At 38.0% G+C, this 22,425-nt stretch overlaps 7 protein-coding genes across 8 annotated transcripts; 4 read left to right on the plus strand and 3 right to left on the minus strand.

The window, feature by feature from the left end:
* Window positions 1-1,729: 1,729 nt before the first annotated feature.
* LOC125580430 (polygalacturonase) lies at window positions 1,730-3,506 on the plus strand. The gene is made up of 4 exons (XM_048744842.1): window positions 1,730-1,891; window positions 1,985-2,290; window positions 2,374-2,892; window positions 3,065-3,506. Exons 1-4 carry the CDS (start codon window positions 1,781-1,783, stop codon window positions 3,320-3,322), a joined length of 1,194 nt encoding a protein of 397 aa, XP_048600799.1. The 5' UTR covers window positions 1,730-1,780; the 3' UTR covers window positions 3,323-3,506.
* Window positions 3,507-5,588: 2,082 nt separating this feature from the next.
* Window positions 5,589-7,466, plus strand: LOC106427944 (60S ribosomal export protein NMD3-like). Its single transcript, XM_013868666.3, has one exon. The coding sequence runs from the start codon at window positions 5,589-5,591 to the stop codon at window positions 7,146-7,148; it is 1,560 nt and encodes a 519-aa protein (XP_013724120.1). The 3' UTR covers window positions 7,149-7,466.
* A 193-nt stretch (window positions 7,467-7,659) lies between these two features.
* On the plus strand, window positions 7,660-10,562 carry LOC125580433 (polygalacturonase-like). Its single transcript, XM_048744845.1, has 4 exons — window positions 7,660-8,183; window positions 8,285-8,590; window positions 8,821-9,339; window positions 9,459-10,562. Exons 1-4 carry the CDS (start codon window positions 8,073-8,075, stop codon window positions 9,711-9,713), a joined length of 1,191 nt encoding a protein of 396 aa, XP_048600802.1. The 5' UTR covers window positions 7,660-8,072; the 3' UTR covers window positions 9,714-10,562.
* On the minus strand, window positions 10,321-13,731 carry LOC106427946 (heterogeneous nuclear ribonucleoprotein 1). 2 transcript variants are annotated; one of them, XM_013868668.3, is made up of 4 exons: window positions 13,482-13,731; window positions 13,017-13,242; window positions 11,338-12,559; window positions 10,321-10,888 (listed from the first exon to the last, which is right to left on the minus strand). In XM_013868668.3, the coding sequence occupies exons 2-4, from the start codon at window positions 13,236-13,238 to the stop codon at window positions 10,872-10,874; spliced, it is 1,461 nt and encodes a 486-aa protein (XP_013724122.1). In that variant the 5' UTR covers window positions 13,239-13,242; window positions 13,482-13,731; the 3' UTR covers window positions 10,321-10,871. The 2 variants fall into 2 exon arrangements, with proteins under 2 accessions (XP_013724122.1, XP_013724123.1); XM_013868669.3 differs by having other exon boundaries at window positions 10,321-10,928.
* A 544-nt stretch (window positions 13,732-14,275) lies between these two features.
* Window positions 14,276-15,882, plus strand: LOC125580432 (thymidine kinase a-like). Its single transcript, XM_048744844.1, has 4 exons — window positions 14,276-14,931; window positions 15,003-15,147; window positions 15,216-15,337; window positions 15,433-15,882. The coding sequence occupies exons 1-4, from the start codon at window positions 14,780-14,782 to the stop codon at window positions 15,716-15,718; spliced, it is 705 nt and encodes a 234-aa protein (XP_048600801.1). The 5' UTR covers window positions 14,276-14,779; the 3' UTR covers window positions 15,719-15,882.
* Window positions 15,883-16,158: 276 nt separating this feature from the next.
* Window positions 16,159-18,077, minus strand: LOC125580431 (splicing factor ESS-2 homolog). Its single transcript, XM_048744843.1, has one exon. It carries the CDS (start codon window positions 17,932-17,934, stop codon window positions 16,447-16,449), a length of 1,488 nt encoding a protein of 495 aa, XP_048600800.1. The 5' UTR covers window positions 17,935-18,077; the 3' UTR covers window positions 16,159-16,446.
* Window positions 18,078-19,366: 1,289 nt separating this feature from the next.
* Window positions 19,367-22,389, minus strand: LOC106427956 (protein OBERON 1). The gene is made up of 3 exons (XM_013868677.3): window positions 22,225-22,389; window positions 20,573-21,638; window positions 19,367-20,103 (listed from the first exon to the last, which is right to left on the minus strand). The coding sequence occupies exons 2-3, from the start codon at window positions 21,624-21,626 to the stop codon at window positions 19,490-19,492; spliced, it is 1,668 nt and encodes a 555-aa protein (XP_013724131.2). The 5' UTR covers window positions 21,627-21,638; window positions 22,225-22,389; the 3' UTR covers window positions 19,367-19,489.
* Window positions 22,390-22,425: the final 36 nt, after the last annotated feature.

Raw genomic sequence — 22,425 nt, forward strand, 5'->3', positions numbered from 1 at the left:
AATGAGACTTTATATTCATACAATTTTATGATCATTTTGTATCTTGTTATAACAAAAAAAGTAGTTAAACCATTGATTACAAAATTTCAATATGGGCTTTTAACATTTTTTAGTAATTTATAGTTTTTTAAAATTCATAATATAACATATAAGAAAGAGTCTATATTTTAAGTATATGGTTAATGTGATTGTATAATTTCTTTTAATAATATAAAATTAAATAAAATAGATGGAGGTTACAAAAATTGTTATCAAATCTTTATTATTCATAATCATTAGTTTTCGTATATATGTTAATCATATTAGGTAATTTCGTAACTTTTATTTAGAGAAATAATGAAAATATTCTTTTGAACATACATTACTAATCAATTTGATAGTTAGTTTAATAATAAGATATAATATATGTTTCGATAGACCATCTATTTTTTTAAGGATCCTAAGCATCATTGTTGTATTAATACGTGGATACAAAAAAATGTTGCAATGCTTTTCAAATATATAAATGATTATGTGGTTGAAAGAAATTAGAAAAATGCAATGCAGTTAAGTAATGAGGAACGATTGATTTTTGTTATTAAAAGACGGAAGTCACGAACCACATTAATTAAAGTCATCGATTACTGACTGATGACAACATATTTGACAAACAATAATAGAAGTTACATATATTAACGCATAAAGTTACAAAATACATATACATATTTGACAAACAATAATAGAAGCGACGAAATACAAACAAACACCTAAAACAATTAATTTTCAAATACAGTCCAGGTTCTCCGAAAGTCGTTTGCTTTGAAATGCTCTTTTTTAACTTAGTCATAAACATCTTCATCTTTATAACATTAATTATTTCTTTTATGAACTGGTTTGCCTTTTTTTCTTCATGATATTGGGTTCAATAGTTCCAACTTTTGCCTTTTGAATTGTGTAAATCTATTTCACTATTTGTTGACCATTTGCAATTCTTGCTTTTCTTTCATCATATCATTTTTTGTTGTATACATTTCCCTTGAATGATGACTAACTTATACAAAATTGGAATCACTTGCATCATTTTCGTGGATTCTTTTAAACCCACTTCTGCCTGACTACAAGAACATATTTAATCACAGATGATGACGAGCCCCATTCCAACATGTTGAAATGTATAGTCTTGGCACTTGAACATAGCTCATGCGTTTTTTTGTCAATATATCATTATTCTCTGATCATCCATTTTGTTACATAGACTTTGCTATTGTCAGTGCCAACCATTATTCCGATAGTTTTTTCATGTGGTGTAGTAATTTTTCTAAACGAAGCAATTACTGTTCTCTAACAATTTTGAAAACCAACCAATGCTAACGTCCATATATATTTTCCGCAGCCTGCACAACAGGATTATCAGAACGTAAATCTCCTGAATTTCTTTAAGTTCTAGTACCTTATAAAATTCTACTAACAATTTGATATCTTTTTAGATGGTGTAAATGTAATAACATAAGTTGGCTAGAAACTAACCTCCCAAAAATAGAGGTATCATGCAAATGCTATAAACACGAGTGGAACAAGTCTTATGCCTAACAATTGAACGCTAATTTCCCAAAATTAAAGTAACCTAGCTAATACTTCCTTAAAAATGGGTCAAACATTCTAAAAAATGAGAAGTTGGGAGAAAGTATGGGCCTTCAACATATCTCTCCATTTAACGCACTATATAAAGCAGCAGGTGCGTAGTAAAAATCTCAGAAAACAAAATTAAAAGACAATAAAAAATAAAAATAAATAAATAAATATGGGTTCATATTTGGGAATCTATACAATTTTGGTTCTATGTTTGCTAGGATATTCAGCCAATGCTGAGGTGTTCACCGCTGGTGGTCCTCCAAATTCTGATATTACCGCGGTTAGTATCTTCACTTGTTTTTTATTACTTGAATTCCAATCAATGTGTAAACCATTTCTTATATTAACATACTCGTGGGAGCTATTGTTGCAGGCAGTTCTTAAAGCATTCACATCGGCATGTCAAGCTCCGGCACCAAGCCAGGTGCTGATCCCAAAAGGTGACTTCAAGCTTGGTGAGACCGTGATGACTGGTCCATGCAAATCTCCAATCGAGTTCACCTTGCAAGGCAACGTGAAAGCTGACGGTGGCTCTACCCAGGGAAAGGATAGATGGGTTGTGTTCGAAAAAATTAATGGTTTTAAGTTGAACGGAGGTGGAACATTTGACGGTGAAGGCAATGCAGCTTGGAAAGCCAACAACTGCCACAAGACTTTTGAGTGCAAGAAACTTCCCATCGTAGGTGTTTCCGTCTTTAATATATTAACACCAATGGCTTTTTTTAAAGATGATATAATTCAGTGATGCATGCTATCTTTCAGAGTGTAAGGTTTGATTTTGTGGATAATGCTGAGATAAAAGACATAACCTCATTAGATGCCAAAAACTTCCACTTCAACGTTATCAGCGGCAAGAACATGACCTTTGATAACATCAAGATCATCGCTCCAGCTGAAAGCCCCAACACTGACGGTATCCATTTGGGAAGATGTGAGGGAGTCAAGATCCTCAACACTAAGATCGCCACAGGAGATGACTGCATCTCCGTGGGAGATGGGATGAAGAATCTCCTCATTGAGAAAGTTGTGTGCGGTCCAGGACACGGAATCAGTGTTGGAAGCCTTGGAAGGTACGGATGGGAGCAAGATGTCACTGACATTAACGTTAAGAACTGTACCCTTGAGGGAACCGACAACGGTCTGAGGATCAAGACATGGCCATCTGCCGCTTGCACCACCACCGCTGCCGGTATTCATTTTGAGGATATCATCCTTAACAAAGTTAGCAACCCAATCCTCATCGACCAGGAGTACTGCCCTTGGAACCAATGCAACAAGAACGTAAGTATCTTTTATTAGATTCTATGTCTTGCCACTATCACCGTATTCTATGAAATTGGATGGCTCAGCAAACATATTATTCTGATGGTTTTCTAGATATTTAGCATTCACCATTTTGGTTGAGGTTACATATATATGATTATGATCCCAAAGTTTTTTTTTCTATTTGCAGAAACCATCAACAATTAAGCTGGTGGACATTACCTTCAGGAATATTAGAGGAACATCAGGGAACAAGGACGCAGTGAAACTATTGTGCAGCAAGGGACATCCATGTGAGAACGTTGAGATTGGAGACATTAACATTGAGTACACAGGACCTGACGGTCCACCCACTTTCGAGTGCACAAACGTCACACCTAAGCTTGTGGGAACCCAGAACCCAAAGGCTTGCGTTGGACCTGTGGTCAAGGCTCCTGGCAAAGAGTAAAATGTTGAAGCTCATATCAACACATTAGGGCTTCCACATCCAATTTTGTTTATTCTTTTTCTAATTCTTTTTCAAGTCACGTAAGGAGACTTTTACAAAGCTGTAACAAAAAAATGTTTCTATCGATGCCAACACATAATGTGTGAGTGCATTATGATTTAATAAAACTAAAAAGATTTATCTATCTTTTCTACACATATATGATTTTCTTTTTTTATAACATGCTTAATTTTCTTTTAAAAATCTTATTAATTGACAATAAATGTTCTGATCCATGTCTATTTTTATTTGATGGTTGCCAAGAACCAATCACTGTAAATAGTTATTCTTATCGCGAATCGAATTATGGTGATGGAAGTTACAGCCACAATTCATTTACCAGTAGAGTTGATTCGTTCGCTTATTGGGGAATATTTTTGGGACGTCTTATCGAGATAATAGAGAATGATGCGTTCTTGTACATCTTTTTCTTGATTCATGTAGTTTAAGGAGTTCAGGCATTTTGGTTTAAGCGAGTGAGATATCGTTCTAGTGATATTTAGAGTATATTGTTTTGCTGGTGGATTACTTCTTTGATTATAATTGACACCAGGGATACATGGTTTGTTCTTTTTTACTTTGAGTTCAGGTGTATGATGTGACCCCGTTTGTGGAGGATCATCTTGGAGGCAAAGGGGTCTTGTTATTCTCAAAATGGTTTGGATAAAATCAAATCTTACTGATATAACATTGGTTGCACTCTAGTCTAGTGTGGATACGAAAACGGCAAGATGATCCTCCACAGTGAAACCAAATCTTACTGATATTTTAAATACCTACTAACATGAGTGTGTGTATGGCCTAAATAAATATGGACAATGGTGTGTGTACACAATATGATATGAGTGTCCATCTGGATACTCAGTTCGCGTACATCTTTTGTTGTACATCTCCGATTCCTAAAATTTGATGAACATTTCTTCCTTTCAACAGCTCTTATACAGTAGACATTTTCTCTCAAACAATGCAATATATTATTGTTATTATTACTCTCAGTATCTTGCACCATAGGTTCACAAATGCAAGATGTAGTCAAATTCATGAAAATGTACATGTACACCGTTTTCTGTAATCATGCAAAACTACTTAGATTTCAATGCATTAGTGAGTTCTTTTTCTGTAAACCTCCTCTTGGGAATCTGAATTATTCATCTCTGAATGTTTCATGTAGTAAGAAAAACCATATACCAATATATAAGAAACAATTACATTATAGTCCATTTTCCTAATGAGAGTTAGATAGTTTCGTCCAAGCTAAGACATTCTATTTCTAAGCACGAATATGACATCATTAAAACATCTGCAAAACATTGACTAGCATAGCCTTACTCTTAGAAGACACTTCAATATAAACGAACAACAAGACATGATTAAAGAGGCCAGACATACAAAAATTCAGACAACGAAAACAGATTTACTAACATACCAGAATCTCAAGTTTGGAATATGACAAAAATGGACACTTTACATCTTTTTAACACTAATTTTCAGGAAAGAATAAAACAGACAATAAAATTACTAATCTTACTGTATTTTGGGAAAAAACAGAAAATAGAGCCAATGTGGTGGTAGAAAGTCGTCATGGTGGTGCTTCTGGAGCTTCACCGGAGTGTTGTCGACTGCGCGGGAGAGATGTGATTATGTTTTTCATCAACCGGTGTTTGCCGACCGGATCTTGATGAAAACCGTGTAAATAAATATTCTCCAGAGTTTATAAAATGTCTTTACAATGTAAATAAATAAATAAACAAGCTGTAAATCACTATATTCTCAAAGTCAAACCGAGTCTGGTTATTTCTGTTCTGATATGTCCGGTCCGGATATTTTTGCCCCGGCTTAAACATAACCCTAACCCTAAAAAAAAAAAAGCACAATAAAAAAAGAAGCCTTTCACATTTTTCATTTTTTCTTTCTCTTAATCTTCCTTCAGAATCCAGCCGCCTCTGTCAAACTCTCAAACTACCTCAGGGTTCGTACCACACTCTTCCTTCATGTTTCCATCTTTAACCTAGAACGGTCTGGATTTAATTGCAACTAGTCATAAACTTTATTCTAAAACTCTAATTTCGAAGGCACTAGATATCTAAAAATTGTTATCCATTTTTGGTAGTTTGATTTACGAGGTTTCTACTTCTTATATTGATTTCATCATACACTGGTGTTATAGGTTTCTTCGTCCTCGTGTTGTTGCGTTGTTGATTTTGTTTGTTAAATTCCGTTATTACAGATGTCAGCATTAATGGATCAAGATTCAGGGATGTTCAAGGTTCAGCAAACCATTGTAAGTGTCTTGTGTTGCAAGTGTGGTGTTCCTATGCCACCAAACGCAGCCAACATGTGTGTCAACTGTCTCCGTTCCGAAGTCGACATCACCGAAGGCTTACAGAAGAGTGTCCAAATCTTCTATTGCCCTGAGTGTGGCTGTTACTTGCAGCCACCCAAGACGTGGATCAAAGCTCAGTGGGAATCCAAAGAGCTCTTATCTTTCTGCATCAAGAGGCTCAAGAATCTCAACAAAGTCAGGCTCACGAACGCTGAGTTCGTCTGGACTGAGCCTCACTCCAAGAGAATCAAACTCAAGCTCACTGTTCAAGCCGAGGTTCTTAACGGTGCTGGTCTTGAGCAGTCATATCTCGTTGAGTATACCGTTAGAGACCATCTCTGCGAGTCTTGCTCGAGGTTTCAGGCCAACCCTGATCAGTGGGTTGCTTCGGTTCAGCTTAGGCAGCATGTTTCTCACAGGAGGTCTTTCTTTTATCTCGAACAGTTGATTCTCAGGAACGATGCTGCTTCTCGCGCCGTAAGAATCAAGCAGGTTCATCAAGGGGTTGATTTCTTCTTTGGGAATAAAAGTCATGCTGATAACTTTGTTGAGTTTTTGAGTAAAGTTGTTCCCATTGAGTCTCGTCAGGACAAGCAGCTAGTGTCTCACGATGTCAAGAGCAGCTTGTACAACTACAAGTACACTTACTCCGTTAAGATCTGTCCTATCTGCCGTGAGGATCTTATCTTCCTGCCTTCCAAAGTTGCTAGCGGGTTAGGAAGCCTTGGTCCGCTTGTGGTGTGCACAAAAGTTTCTGAAAGAATCACGCTGCTTGATCCTAGAACCTTGAGGTGTGCGTTCTTGGACGCCAGACAGTACTGGAGATCCGGATTTCGATCCGCTCTCACCAGCAGGCAGCTTGTGAAGTACTCAGTGGTTTATGTGGAACCACCTGTTGGTGAAGCGACTGTCGGAGGGCAAAAGTATGCTCTATCCTATGTCCACATCGCACGTGAGTCAGACATTGGTAAGATGTTAACTGTCCAAAGACTCCAAACTCATCTAGGACATATCCTGAAAACAGGAGATCAAGCTTTAGGGTATGATATCTACGGTGCAAATGTTAGCGACGATGAAATGGACGAGTATCGTTTGCATGGGGGGATTCCTGAAGTGATTCTTATCAAGAAATGCTATGACAAGGAGAGAGAGAGGAAGAAGGGGAAGCCACGTGCGTTTACGACCAAGAAGCTTCCAATGGAGATGGATGAGTCAAGAGGAGGACGCGGAGTTGATCCAAAGAAGATGGAGAATGAATATGAAGAGTTTTTGAGGGATCTTGAAGAGAATCCTGAGCTGAGGTTTAACATATCATTGTACAAGAACAAGGATTATCAAGAGTCTGATGAGACTGCTTCAATGACGGATGGAGAAGGTGCACCGACTGTGCCGATTGAAGAGTTGCTTGCTGAGCTTGAGCTTAGTGAAGAGGAAGGCGATGATGAAGAGTACATGGATGAGTAATTTTCCTTTTAAAAGACACTCAATGATTGGGTTAATTGTATGCACAGGAGTTTTTGTTTCTAGCTTCATATTTTTCTGAGACTTATTATGGTTATACTTTGTTTGAAATTTTGATTTTTGAACGTGTAATAGTTGCAACTACGGTGGATCATACAGTGAAGCCAATCTGTGTCGCCATTATCAATGGAGTGTAAAAGAAACAAAATGGCTCACATTCAAATCCAATCTCTCTTTAATCCTTTCATTAAAAATGTGTTTTGAGTTTAAGATCTCTATTTTGCGTCTTCAACGTTATGTAATGTAGGATATGTACATTAATCAGTTAACATATACAACTATATATATATGTAACTTGAGAAAAAGAGGCAGTCACAAAATTATCTATGTTGTCCGCGGTTATTCCTGATTGATAGATGTCCCCATGAGAGACGGTTTATTATCATGGTGGATTCCACACGGACTATCTCTGCTTGCAATGCAAGCTTCGCCTGGAATCAAGAGACCACCTCGGCACCTCTTCATTACATAGTGTATAAAACGTTCATAATCAGAAGAAAATGCAAGTTTTTTAAAAATTAACTCAAATTTACTTATATTTTCAGTTCAGTTGCTAACAAATTTTGTTACATTTTCAGCTATAGTTGTCTTGGTAAAACAACCAAAATTTATAATATTATAAGAAAGTAACAATTTATTGGTTAAGGTACTTTTTAGTTTTAACCTTCAAGATATAAAATTAGACAGCAGATTCCAAAGACAAGGGACACAACCTAAAAAATGAGAGGTGGTGAGAAAAGTTAAACTGAACTTCTCTTCCCCCAACCCACTATATAAATGTAACTATGAGTTAAATCAAATTCAAGAAACAAAACAACATAATTAATAGTAAATAGTAATACGAGTAGTAAATACATATTTTTAACAATGGGTGCATATTTTGGAGTTTCTACAATATTTATTTTCTGTTTGCTGGGGTTTTCAGCCAATGCTGAGGTTTTCAGCATTGATTCCTCTTCAGGTTCTGATATTACTCAGGTTAGTCATGTATTGCTTTTCCTCTATCTTGCGTTACAAGCAATCTAGAAAACCACATTTTTGGCTTAGTTGTTAAAGTTTCATTGTGCTGATATATGCAGGCACTTCTGAAAGCATTCACATCGGCATGCCAATCTCCGTCACCGAGCAAAGTAGTGATCCCAGAAGGAGAGTTCAAGCTTGGTGAGATCGAGATGAGGGGACCATGCAAAGCTCCAGTCGAGATCACCCTTCAAGGCACTGTCAAAGCTGACGGTAACGCGATCCAGGGGAAGGAAAAATGGGTTGTCTTCGGCAACATTAATGGGTTTAAGTTGAACGGAGGTGGAGCTTTTGACGGTGAAGGAAACGCAGCTTGGAGAGTCAATAACTGTCACAAGACATTCAACTGCAAGAAACTTCCCATCGTATGTGCTTCTGTCCTCACTTGTTTTTAAGATTTTGAAATTATTACCTAGGTGTTAGATGGTGAGTAGGCTCTTAAGTCCTATATGGATTGTTTGCCCACAAAAATTAAAGAATTGAAAAAAATAAAAGTATTGATGGTTTTGAGACCTCAATATAACAGAATTTTAACTAGCTTTTGTGAAGAAAACAAAACAACTTATTGATGTAATTTTATCTTTGTTTTTTATAGAGTATAAGGTTTGATTTCGTGGAGAACGCTGAGATCAAAGACATATCATCGATAGATGCCAAGAACTTCCACATCAACGTGCTCGGAGCCAAGAACATGACCATGAGTAACATCAAGATCACCGCTCCAGAAGACAGCCCCAACACTGACGGTATCCATTTGGGAAGAAGTGACGGAGTCAAGATCCTTAACTCATTCATCTCCACCGGAGACGACTGCATCTCCGTTGGAGATGGGACGAATAACCTTCACGTGGAGAAAGTCACGTGCGGTCCAGGACATGGAATCAGTGTCGGAAGCCTTGGAAGGTACGGCAAAGAGCAAGATGTTAGTGGCATTAGGGTCGTGAACTGCACTCTCCAAGAGACTGACAACGGACTGAGAATCAAGACATGGCCGTCTGCAGCTTGCTCCACCACCGCCTCCGATATTCATTTCGAGGATATCATTGTCAAGAACGTTACCAACCCAATCCTCATCGACCAAGAGTACTGCCCTTGGAACCAATGCAACAAGAAGGTAACACATCTTTATAATTCATATTAAATATTTAATAAATAAAAATGGCCATATTAAATAAATAAAAATATTATTCTGTTGATTATGAAATTAATTTTGTTTTTGTTTTGCATTTACAGAAAGCATCAACGATTAAGCTTGTGAACATAAGCTTCAAGAATGTCAGAGGAACATCAGGAAACAAAGATGCAGTGAAGCTACTGTGCAGCAAGGGATATCCATGCCAGAACGTCGAGATTGGAGACATTGACATTAAGTACAGCGGAGCGGATGGTCCAGCGACTTTCCAGTGCTCAAACGTAAGTCCCAAACTCTTGGGAGCTCAGAGCCCTGAAGCCTGCAGCAGTCCCCTGACCAAACTACCCGGCCAATAAGTAGAAGCTCAAAACTATTAACCTAAAGCACCCATACAATATTGTAACATTTTCTATACAAAATTTACTATGATATATGACGTATGCTCTTAATATATCTAATTCAAAAATGAATGCATCCATTATGCCTTTTTTATTTTTTAACCATGAGAACTATTAATCTTTCAATTGCCTCGATCGGTTCAAGCCATAGAGTTTTGCCTCAACGAGGGAATTTGGTTTTACATAACTAATGAGCCATTTATTCTATGGTTAGAGCAAATTGCGAACTCTAGTCACTAAATCATTGGTGAACCAATTGTGTAAGTAAAGCTTCCGCAGTAGTTCAAGATGGTTAGTAGTGGCTTGCCTCCCAAGTTTCTTTTTTCTTTTCTTTTTTGGGATCAACGTAGTGAAAAGAAATTATGCGGAGGATACATAATTACATATTATTGGAATATCATAATTCAACTACTCATTAGGATTCATAATAATAATCTAAAAAATCCATGTAATATTCTTCTAATTCAAAATTAAGGATCTCCAGATTCAATCAATAAAAGTTCGTCATTATTGGACTATATATATATATTTTTTTTTAAATGCAAAATGAAGATAAGAAATCAAATAAAACATAAAAATAGTTTCTATAAGATAAAAGTACATGAACAGAAACGAGTGAGTTTGCGTTCGCATAAGACATACAAACAGACTTATTCTCCAAAGCCCTACAATGGCTAAATCCTTTTCCAATAATCTCACTATCAAAAAACAAAAAACCTTAAAACCACAAACAAAAGAAAAACATATAACCTCTAGTACAATCTGCCTCAAAACACAAACCTTAAACATAACCCCCAAGAACAAGAACCATTACAAGACAATAAAGAGAAACTAAGGAAGAAGGATCATCCTCTTCATTTCTTTGTTTTGAACTCTTCTTATGTATAACAGCCTCGCCAGAGACTGATACAGTTTCCACTATCCCTCACTGAAAGAAAAAACAAAAATAGAAAGAAAGAAAAACAAAGCCTAGGAGGAGGACCAATGAATTTAGAAAACCAAACCATAATCTTTGGGATTTTCTGGTTAACTCTAGCTGATGGTGTGATCAAGTTTAGTCCTCATAGGCTTTTGTATCAAGGAGAGAAGATAATCTAAAAGATTCGCCAGATCGCTTCACCGTGATGGCTCGCCTACAATATCGTGGTAAAAACAAAAACTAAGTAGCAATTCCTGCAACACAAGGCGAAGAAAAAGGGAGATATAACTCAGAGAAGAAGAAGAGCTATAAGAAACAAGTCATCCAATTTGGTTTTCATCATCATAAGTTTCTTAAAACTTCCTACAGACTCTAGTGTGAGCAATGCATAAGATTAAGCTAGTTTCTTAGCTCTATGAGCACATATCTAAAGGTCTGAAAGAAACTTTCTTCATGTAGATGACTGATGATGAACTAGATAACAGTGAAAAAGCAGACTGGTTCTATTACCACATTATGTATGTAACTATTACCACATTATGTGTGATTTGGAAGCTATCTAGGCTTTCTATTAGGAACCTATACATTCCTATTCTATTCCTTTACTTATCAGCTAAGCTCATGGCATTCTTTAAGCATATAATCACTAGGAACTAAGATTACCTCTGTTTGATTGCCTCTTGTAACTGCCAACATAACCTGGAGATGAACTTCTAGCTGAAACATCCGAAGAAGGACCTCCTCCTCCTCCTCCTCCTCCAATCCCATAGCTAAAAGAACCAGGCCCTTCTGTCTCAGGAGCTGATGATCTCCATGTGGGATCACTATACACTGCACCATTCCCATAAAACTCAGCAAGTCCTGCTCCATCATAACCAGTGTTATTGGCTACCGAGGCAGAAGAGAATGAAGATGATGGTGCCGCCTTGCTAGGCCCGATGTTCCTTGTTCCCAATCCAAAACCAGATTCACCGTTTCCTCCATAACCAAACTTCATACTCTCGTTGCTAACACCATTGCTTCCTCCTCCTCCTCCAGGAGCACCCCAGGAGTTTCCAAATGGACCGCTTAGTGTGTTGTTCCCACTTGTTGTTCCTCCCATGTATGTATTGGAGTTTGAGTTCAGACCACCGTTGTTTCCCCATAGGTTCCTTGTAACCGAACTGAAGAAAGACGAGTTCCCTCCTCCTCCTCCTCCATTGCCTCCTTCATAACCACCCCCAGGACCAAACCGGTTCGTGTTACCAATATAGTAAGGACTCATTCCTCTTCCATAGTCTACATTTCCGTTAAAACTATTACCTCCAGTGAACCCTGTGGGCAACCCTTGCTCAAAGTTCACATTCATCCCATAACCAGAACCGAAATTCGCAAACCCGGTTCTCCCAGCACCAACCGGACTAAACCGACCATCCATCCTAAGCCCATATCCACCAACCGCACCGGGACTAAACCCTTGAGCATACCCATTCAAGAGGTTATTAACTCTACTAACCCCATAGCTGTAACCAGCACCGAGAGGGCTACGAGCTGGACTAGGAGACAACTCCTTCGGAACAGCTCGCTTCACCTCAACCATTTTACCGTTAAGCTCATGGAACGTCTTGAGCAGTACTTTCTCAACGGCCTCCTCGGAGTCATAAGTTATGAATCCAAACCCTCTAGGCCTTTGTGTGTTGTGGTCGTACATAACAACCACGTCGGTAGGTGTCCCGAACTGCTCAAAATAGGTCTTGAAATCGCTTTCTGTGACGGAAGAAGGTAATCCTCCGACGAATATCTTCCTTGTTCGAGCTCCTGGACCGCCTGGTGATCCTTGGATGCTGCTGCTGTTGCTCCTAACTGTGTTCTGGTCATCTCTAGGAACAGCCTTCTTCGCTTCCACCTGCATACAAAGATCAATAAAGTTCAAAATGTAACTATTTGATGAAAGAGCCGGTCCTGAAATTTTGGGGACTATAGACAATTTGGTAAATATTTTATATAATTTATTTTTTGTTTTATAAATTTTAGTATTGTATTTTTTTCTAAAAATTTTGGGGGTTGTAGGCCAATGTTTCACTAGGCTATGCTCAAGACCGACCTGATGGTTAATGGGAACAAAATGTGATATTTTCACTAACTAGGAGGTTCGAGGCCGAACCAGTAACCCAAAACCACAACATATAATATTAGTTTTGTTTCGGTCTCAGCGGTTACTTCAAACAGGCAACTATGACACAATGGTTAGGGTCTTGTTGAGCTAACGACCTATGGTTTTAATGGGAGGCTTGATTGCATAAAGAAGCTTTGAAAACAAGTTACATTGTACAGAATCATATCATATACGAAAGAAACATTACCAGTCTCCCATCAATACTATGTTTTTCGGTTATAACAATCTCTGCAACAGCTGGATCAGCAAAGACTACAAAGCCGAAGCCACGTGCACGGCCCGTGGTACGGTCTTTCAAGATCACAGCTTCGATCACTTCCCCAAAGCTGCTGAAATACTCCTTGAGACGTTCCTCATTGGTGTCCCACGATATCCCGCCGATGAACAGCTTCCCATTGTCGGATTGCATTTTTCTGCAGCAGCAACAGAAAAGAACCAAACTTTCAGACCGAACACAAAGTTGTCAGATCAAAACACAATCGATATTCTAGAAAATCTGATCAGTCAATTAAGGAACAACAGATCTTTCATGAACCGATTAAACAACAACAAAAACTAAAGAGAAGAGTTTTGATCAAAAAAAAAAGGAAACGGATTTACAATCAAATCTCAGATCAAATAATCATAAAACGAGATGATATCGAAAACCCACCAATCAGATTAGAGAAGAGAAAAAACCCAGATGCGGAATCTCGTCAAGATCTGAGGAAAGGCACGATTTTTGAATTATCTGTTTTTTTTTTAGTTCAATCCGATTTAACTCAATTTCAATGGCGTCAATAAGAACATACTGACGACGCGCGGGGACGCGCTCTAGAGAGAGAGAGAGAGGGAGGAGGAGAGATGTAGAGGAAGAGGAAGAGGAAGACGAAGGCTTTCGATTGCAAGAAGAAGAAGATATGTCTGTATATATACATGATAAGGGGAGTTTTTTACATTACAAGCTCATGTGCGTTTGTAATAAGGAAATTGCGGAGTTTTGTTTTTTTTTTTTTCTTTTTTCCTTACACGCTACCCTTTTGTTTTTTACAGTTGTTTACCAAAAAGAAAAGAATTGGAATATTTAGTTTGTATCGTAATGTTAATAAATTTTGATTAATTAGAATTTAGTGCCATTAAGACTAAACTAAAGAGGTACTGAATGAAAAATGTTTGTTAGGTTGGTGGTTGTGTATGGGTTATTTTAAATGGTTATCTGTGTTTGAATTGGTATTTTAACGTTTAAATTTATAAATATATTTTTTTTTAAAAATAGTTTTGCTACACAATTTTATTACCATAGTTAAATCAAAATATTACAATATTGTAAAGTTATGTTTCATAGATATTATCAAAAATATTGACTTTTAAAAGATATCGAATGAATGTTTGAAAAAGTTTTCACGACGGTTACAATTAAAGTTTTAAGCGTTATTCAACAACTTATACGGCTGAGAGTTAATGCTTTTCCCAATAATTTTTGATGGGTTATATGTGGATTCAAAAGTAAATAAATTATTATAATATAAAATTGTATAACTGTTAAAAGTATCAAAAAATTACCTTATTAAAATAAAAATGTAGTTAGCTATTTCAATTTACCTAATCACAAAAATATTAATAAAAACAATAATTTTGTTGACAAAAAAAAAAAGAAAAAACAATAATTTTAAGACAAATATATTTCAAGCCTAAGTTTATTGGGCTTAAGCCCACAATATAAAACCTGAAAAAGTCCCTATAAAACAAACATTGTTTCCCTCCAAGAAGTCAAAAATTTCAAAAAGCCTTATCTTTTGACTTTGACAAATCTTCTCCCACAATTATCTTCCTTCTTCAACCTCTGACTCTCTGTTATATATATCTCATCGACAAGTTACTCATCATCCCTACCTATAAGTTATAACCCACAAGCAAGTTTAACCCTTTCGTCCCCACCCACTCAGTATCTTCTCTTATAAAGTCTCTTCCATGGCTACCCTCGAGAGTGACATCTCCAGAGATGTTATCTCCGACCAAGAACATCACGGGTCCGGTGCTATTCATGTTATCACAGGTCCTATGTTTTCCGGGAAGTCGACCTCTCTCCTCCGCCGAATCAAGTCGGAGATCAGCGCCGGAAGGTAAAACCTTTCGCCATCTCCAACATTTTAGTGATCTAGAGTCTAAAGCTCTTACCTTTTTGGTTATGTAGAAGTGTTGCGATGGTGAAATCGAGTAAAGATACGAGATACGCCAAAGATTCGGTGGTGACGCACGATGGAATCGGATTCCCTTGCTGGACTCTTCCGGATCTTATGTCGTTTCCACACATATTCGGACATGATGCTTATGCCAAGGTAAAAGTCTTTGGTTTGGTCTTATTAGAAAGGATCTGTATTGAAAATTTTGTGTGTTTTACTGTCAGCTTGATGTGATTGGTGTTGACGAGGCACAGTTCTTTGGAGACCTTTATGAGTTTTGCTGCAAAGTCGCTGATGATGATGGCAAAACTGTGATTGTTGCGGGCCTTGATGGTGACTATTTAAGGTGCTTGATTCTATGGTTTTGACATTTTCAGATTTGAATAATTTTTGTTTGACTGTAACTTGAAGGTGGTTTTTTTTTTCTGGCAATAAATGTAGAAGGGGCTTTGGTGCTGTTCTTGACATTATACCTTTGGCTGATTCTGTGACGAAGCTAACTGCTAGGTGTGAGGTTTGTGGACAAAAGGCTTTCTTCACTTTAAGAAAGACTTGTGACACAAGGACCGAGCTGATTGGCGGAGCTGATGTCTATATGCCTGTTTGTCGCAAGCATTACGTTAATAATAATCAAGTTGTCGTCAAAGCTTCAAAGGAAGTCTTGGATTCTGACAAGGCAAGAAGTGAATCTTGTGTAGAGACAGTTGCTGCTATGATACAAACATAATTGCTATGGAACCAGTAACATTATAGTCATGTTTGATAGTGAATTCTGTTTTTTTTTCTTCTGTATGCTTTTGTTTTACTTGTCTAGGTTTATTCTCACTTGTGATGTTTCATGTATGTAACTTATATGCTTGATGAATTCTTTATAGCGAATGAGTTCTGATCCATGTTTGTTTCATGCATTACATTCTACTGGCTTTTGTTCGCACCTTTTCTCATCCTAGGCATACTTTCACCGCTTTACTGAGTACGCAAAGCAAATCTATCAGCATAGCATGATACATACAACCTATTACTTGGTCTAAGTGCTTCTCATAAGCCATTTGGCAAGCGTGTCTCACTCGGTCAAGGCCACTTTCCACTGCTGTCGCACCACAAGACTGCCTATTCCATAATATGAACAATCTTGAGGATGACAAACTAACTATAAAGAACCTTGAATTACACACAAAAGGGTACTGATATTAAGAGAGTAAACCCCAAACTCAACAGAGGACATTGTGATAATGTTGTAACATTGAAGTGCAGTAAGCGATAACAGCCTGGGAGCATAAAATGAGCTATTAAGGAAAAAAAGAGAAGCTGTGGAAATTAAAATTGAAAACGCGACGAGAGATAAAATTCCATTTGAAAAGAGTCAACAGAACTTGGCACACAAGCAGCTTATCTAGCACAAGAAGAAGTACCTTTGTTGCCAGAAGTATTCAACATCATATAACATTTGCACAATCAAGGCGACCTGGAACCAGAGGTAAGCCTATCTTTCCCGAACCTAGACGCACTTCTCACACTCTTAGGAGTCACACCACCAGGACTCGCTCCACGATAACTCGCACGAAGGCTCTCATCAACGGTAGAAGACGACTTCCCAATCGCCCGTCTGTAAAACTTCTGAGCAGCGGGCGAAAGCGTCCTAACATTCGGACTCGCGCTCCCACTCCGATGATGAGGAGACGGCAACGGAGGCTTCTTAAACATACTGTTCGACCTCTCCCTCAGCTTCCTCGACGCGTCCCTCGATAAAGAATGCGCCGTCACATCTCTCGCAGGCGCGGATGGAATATTATAGTGAGGCCCATCAGCACTACCACCAATATCGATAGGCGTATCCTCGGGATCTAACCTCATCGGCGTCCCTTCGATCTCACCCCACGTTATAAACGGTGACTCATCAAGACCAGGTGCAGGAGACGGAGTTCTAACAAAGCTATACCCATTACCCGCCCTCTTATCCGACTCCACATAGAAAGGATTCGGAGTTTTCCTCAAATCATCAAGATCATACCTTTTGGACTTGTCTCTATCCCTAACCTGCATAGGGGAAGAACCCGCGATAGGAGTATAAAGAATCTCAACAGACCCATCTTCCCTCGGCCTAGAATCAATCATCTTCCCTTGAAAACGAGTGTTCCCTTTCGCAATCTCTTTCGTCAACCCAGCTAACCTAACAGCCCTCTCCTCTTCGGTTAACGCCGCCTCGCCGCGGTCAGCTGGATGGTACATGAGGAGATTCTTCGCTGTGTATTTCCATCCTTCTAAAGTACTCGGCGGTTGATAAGACGTACCGTAACCATCAGTGATCCTATCTCTCTCCAAATCAACATCCTTATTCTCACCTTCAAGGAGGTAGTTATACTTCTCCTTCTTCCTCTTATTCACCTTCTCAAGAATCTTCGAAAAGCTATCGTTATCCTCACTAGTATACCTCCTAAAGAACTCATCTAACGACATGTTAACATCTACATCTCCATCACCATCACCATCATTAGCAACTACTTCAACTTCTCTAGGTGTTCTAGGGGTTTTACCATCAAACTCATCTAAAGGAGTGAAGTTTCTCAAGAAAGTCGATCCAGGAGTCTGAGTCTGAGTCTTACCCGCCGTGTCCCCACCGTTACGATTCGCCTTCTTCCCACGCCTCTCGATGATCTTCAGCTGAGCGTCTCGGATCTGGACCGGGTCACGGGTTTTAACCGCCTGGATCCAGTCGAGCCGGTCTTTGAGCTTCGTTATATCCGGAAAGTAGTCTCGCTCGATGATCTTCTCGATCGCTTCGACGTACGCGTCCTCGTCGAGGACTCTCATCCGCTTTCTAGCGTTCCGAGGCGCGATCTCCGAGGAGGAGATGCGAGGGGTTGATCGGGGACCATCGTCGGCGTTAGTAGACGGCGATGGAGAAGATAGATGACGTGGAGAGTGGCCAGGCGATAGAAACATCTCGAATCGGATCCGATGAAATTGAAATTGATCGGAAAACAGGAGAATTAGGGTTAACCTGATGATTGCAGATGAATGCTTCGGCGAGGATTCCTTATCAATTCGTTTTCACGCGTTTATCTTCTATAGTATTTACACTTTTGTCCCCAAATATTATGATTTCTTCAACTTCTAACCATGTAAGTAAGCAAAATCGTATTTACAACCGGATTAGGATCTATGGTATTACAACCGGTTTAGGATCTTATTAGATCGTTTTTCTCGGGGAGGTTATTGGGAGATGGATTTGTGTAGAGTTTGTGAATTTTGAGAGTTGATAGATTTTAACAAGTTATGTGGATTGTGAAAATTTATATACATTGACTTATGAAATTTGATCATTATTTTTTAGTGGGGGTTATTGGTTTGTGTATTTTGATGGATTTGAAAATCTAAACTAAATCTAGTGTTATTGGTTGTATGATTTTAAAATATGTATTGAAATCATGTATTATTCGTTTAATGATTCATAAATTTTAATTCAAATCAAGTGTTATTCGTTTAATGATTCATAAATTCTAATTCAAATCAAGTGTTATTCAATCATACGAATTTACTAATAGATTTGATTTCATAATGTATTTGAATGGATTTGCATGGATTTCTTTGTGAAAAATACAAAAGCCCAAATCCGAAGGAAAATCTCTGGATTTGTAAATAATAATCCGAGAAAATTTGAAAATTTGTATATATTACTTGGATTTATAATACTATATGGATTTCTAAATCAATAAAAGTATATAAACCACAACACCTCCTTAGATTGATATAGATTTTTATGAATTTGCATTATCTTTTTTCTATCATTTTTTGTAAAATAAATATAGAATCTATTTTACCCCTTGTTGTATATATGTTTAAGTAATACAAATAAAAAATAAAAGTTGTTTTATATAATTTTGAATTATATGTTTTCAAATTTGAACATGTTTATAATTTTTTTATAATTTTTCTAATTTTAAGAAAAAATATATTTCACAAATTTTCTTTTTGAAATTCGAAAATGTTCTTTGAAACTATTTTAAAATAATATTTTAAAATTATTAAGATTTGTAAATTTAATGGAAAATTATAATATTTTAAACAAAATTTCAAAAATAACTTAGCATTAAGTTATTATAATAATCTGTGAAACCCTTAAAATTTAAGAATCTATACCAAATTAGTCTTTAGTTAATGACCAATTTTTCGATAGACTCGTTACTGTGCATGGATCCCATCACCACATAGAAACATGCGATTGCCTTCTTTTTTATTTTTTTCAAGCTGAAAAAAAAATAAAAACAAATAAAATAATCTAAAAAACTTACTTTAGATTATCTAAAGCATAACAAGCTAATTAGATTATCGAGCCGAGAGTATCAGCATTGCTGATGCTCTTAATCATGGTAAGTAGTCAACAAAAGTCACCAGGTATTAAACATTAATAAAATACAACGACTACAAGACTTCACAGTTAACACGCACGCAAATCCAACAGTAATTGATTCGAAGCTGAACATGAATTACAAACATTTCAAGGATTGGATCCGAAATGGTTTCTCTGGTTTGATCTTGGATCAACTCTTGGCGACGGTGCATTGTACCCACTCAGCATCTCTCTGATCTTTGAGTACATCACAGACTGTGAGGTCTCACCACCACCATTACCACCACTTTCTTGCTCTTTTAACTTCTGAAACAGATACTCTTTCTCTGCCTCCGCCTCGCTCAGCCTCTGTTTCAGGTAGTTACTCGCATACTCCTCCTCAGTCTTCTCCTTCTTCGCCTTTACAATCCTCTCCAGCCTCTCTGCTTCCATTTTCGCCTCGTTGGCTTTCAACTGAAACATCTCTGCCTCCGCTTGTTTCAGCCTCACTATCCTCTCCACTTCCTCAATCTGTTGCTTCTTCTTCTGCCTCTCCATCTTCAGCTCCGCTACTTCTTTTGCCTTCTCCTCCATCTCTCTCTCGCATTCCTCAAGCCCCATCCTCGCTTTCTTGTACATCCTTGTCTTCTCCTCGCCCACTATCTCCATCTTCCTCAGTGTCTCCTTCACAACTTCAGCAATGCGGTTGCATGCGTCTTGTGGTGCTATCATTCCTCCACCGTCTCCGTTTTCACGGCTCTTTGGAGAGTCCAATTCAATTTCTTCACACACAAAAACATAGTTAGGACAGCAACTTAAAAAAGAGCAACTATGTATTTAAAGTAGAAACTCTATAAATCAATAAACACTAAATTAATAAATTTATATATAAATACATTTTAATATAAGTACAAACAAAACTTTTTTTTTAATATTCACAATAAAATTATCACTGAACTTTTTTACCATTTCAATATATTTTGATAATTTTAGTAAGACTATATCAAAAGGACTAAACCCACACTTAGATCATATGGAACATATTTCATATACACCAAATAATATAACCGAAACAGTATACGAGTCGAATTTCAAAAATTTAAATCATTTTTTTATTTTCTAAAAATACAGAAAAATCTAAAAAGAATTTTCTTTTGTAAATTTATACCTCTATAAATTATTAAAATACTAATTCCAACCTTATAAATTTACTAATAGAGTTTTTACTGTATTATGGTGAGTGTGCTTTACCTTGGAAGAACATGAGTATTAACTTAGCAGCTGTTGCTTCAGCCAAGCCACCTTTAATCTTATCAATAATCTCCTCACACTTCCAAAACAGTTTCCTACCTCTCGTATCTTCACTCCCACGGAATATCCTACGCACAAAATCAAGCTCCTTCATCAAAGCCTCCCTGTCCCAGTTCGGCACACAGTGATGAAACACATCTTTAACCCAACCAAGCAGCTCAGAGGTATGGTTGCAAGCTCGACACTTGAACAGCATCTCCCCCATCCCAGAGACACTCTTAGCCGAAACTCCCATCGAGATCTCCCCATCTCTAATCGCACAGTCCGTATGAGTCCAGTGAGAACACACGTCACAGCCTATCCAGCGGCACGTGTTGACAGCAAAGTCGAACTTGCTGCAGATCACACACATGCAGAGGTTGCAGAAGCCTTTCCTGTTAGCGCACATCTCGCAGCGACAGTCGTCCGCCGGGAGCTCGTTTTGGCAAGCGATGTTTCTGCATCGTTTGTGCAAGAAGATCTCGATGAGATTGGTCTGAGAGAGGTTGATGTTCGGGTGCAAGAACACTTGAATACCAGTCTTTATAACCACAAGGATCTCTAGCTGAACTCTATGAGCCCTCACAAGCGTCTTTGAGTTCAAATCCGAACGTGTCTGAACGAACTTCTGCAGAAACATAAACTCCTCAACGGGCTGTGAACCGTTTCCGTCGAGGATAGCTTTGAGTCCGTTCTTTAACTCCTCGAGGTATCCTTCTGGTAAACGGAGCATTCTCTCGGAGACTAACTCCACTCTCTCTCTAGCTATGTCCTGTAGCGACACCTTGTCGGTAACTGACTTTCCTCCGCTCTCTGTCTTCTTTGCCATGATGGACTTTGAGGTCGGCCAGGTTTCTTGAGAGCTGGCGCTCTCGGCTGGTGATTCACGGACGATGCCGGAGCTGGATCGTGACAAGTGAGGTGGATCGGAAGATGCGAGGGAGAGAACGGTTTGGAGTTGCTGACGTGGTGGTAGCATTTGGTGAGGGAGGTTGGATCCAGATGATGTTCCCATCAATTAAAAGTCCTGAAAAAAAAAGGAAATTACATTTAAGTTAAAACCAAAGGAAAAACCTTTAACACCGACACACAATACAGAAACAAGCAAGAACAGTTACATGTGCAAATCAGACAATCTAACTGAAGTGATCATAACATATTAACATCTGTAAGAAGTATGATCTATACGAACTAAATGACGTTTTGAGCTTACAAAAATTGAGCCTTTCATCTAGAAATACACATCCTCCGTTCAACTGAGTTGAGATCAATCACTGGTGGAAGCTCAAAAAACATAAAGACAGAACAGACTAACACAAAACAGTGTCTAGACTGAAAGTTCATAGAATCTTTCTGGGTCGTGGAATGAACGCTAGAAAAGTCAAACACGAATCTTTTTTAAATCGGGAATAAAAGATACACAGACATTAGCTGAATCAACCCTCAAAAACAACGATCTAGAAAGTTATAAACTTTCTCTTAGAATCTCAAGGAGCAGCCTCTAACTTCAACAACCAAATCATCACAATGATTTTGCTATATATAAAACAGAAAAGCTCCAAAACTGGAAAGAATATATTAAAATAAGGAGAAAGAGCTGCCGGAGGACTCACCGGAGAGATGACTGGAGAGCGTTACGAGTCGCACGCAGAGGATGAAGAACAATGGTGAGAAAGACCAAAGGGAAAGCTTAAAGATAAAAAGAAAATGGAAACTTCTTTTCATTTTTTTGTTTGTATTAAAATATAAATGAAGACGTACAGCTGCCAGTTTGTAGTACATAACGGTAACCTGACCAGCCGGTAATTTGTGTT

This window comes from Brassica napus, chromosome C1, assembly GCF_020379485.1.
Source record: "Brassica napus cultivar Da-Ae chromosome C1, Da-Ae, whole genome shotgun sequence".
Taxonomy (NCBI): domain Eukaryota; kingdom Viridiplantae; phylum Streptophyta; class Magnoliopsida; order Brassicales; family Brassicaceae; genus Brassica; species Brassica napus.

Coding starts and splice junctions, on each gene's coding strand:
- LOC125580430 (XM_048744842.1), top strand. CDS start 1,781: ATGGGTTCATATTTGGGAATCTATACAATTTTGGTTCTATGTTTGCTA. Junction 1,892..1,984: donor CAAATTCTGATATTACCGCG/GTTAGTATCTTC, acceptor CTATTGTTGCAG/GCAGTTCTTAAAGCATTCAC. Junction 2,291..2,373: donor AGTGCAAGAAACTTCCCATC/GTAGGTGTTTCC, acceptor GCTATCTTTCAG/AGTGTAAGGTTTGATTTTGT.
- LOC106427946 (XM_013868668.3), bottom strand. CDS start 13,238: ATGCAATCCGACAATGGGAAGCTGTTCATCGGCGGGATATCGTGGGAC. Junction 12,560..13,016: donor ATAGTATTGATGGGAGACTG/GTAATGTTTCTT, acceptor CTTTGTATGCAG/GTGGAAGCGAAGAAGGCTGT.
- LOC125580433 (XM_048744845.1), top strand. CDS start 8,073: ATGGGTGCATATTTTGGAGTTTCTACAATATTTATTTTCTGTTTGCTG. Junction 8,184..8,284: donor CAGGTTCTGATATTACTCAG/GTTAGTCATGTA, acceptor TGATATATGCAG/GCACTTCTGAAAGCATTCAC. Junction 8,591..8,820: donor ACTGCAAGAAACTTCCCATC/GTATGTGCTTCT, acceptor TGTTTTTTATAG/AGTATAAGGTTTGATTTCGT.
- LOC125580431 (XM_048744843.1), bottom strand. CDS start 17,934: ATGTTTCTATCGCCTGGCCACTCTCCACGTCATCTATCTTCTCCATCG.
- LOC106427944 (XM_013868666.3), top strand. CDS start 5,589: ATGTCAGCATTAATGGATCAAGATTCAGGGATGTTCAAGGTTCAGCAA.
- LOC106427956 (XM_013868677.3), bottom strand. CDS start 21,626: ATGGGAACATCATCTGGATCCAACCTCCCTCACCAAATGCTACCACCA. Junction 20,104..20,572: donor AATACTCATGTTCTTCCAAG/GTAAAGCACACT, acceptor TTGTGTGTGAAG/AAATTGAATTGGACTCTCCA.
- LOC125580432 (XM_048744844.1), top strand. CDS start 14,780: ATGGCTACCCTCGAGAGTGACATCTCCAGAGATGTTATCTCCGACCAA. Junction 14,932..15,002: donor TCGGAGATCAGCGCCGGAAG/GTAAAACCTTTC, acceptor TTGGTTATGTAG/AAGTGTTGCGATGGTGAAAT. Junction 15,148..15,215: donor GACATGATGCTTATGCCAAG/GTAAAAGTCTTT, acceptor TTTTACTGTCAG/CTTGATGTGATTGGTGTTGA.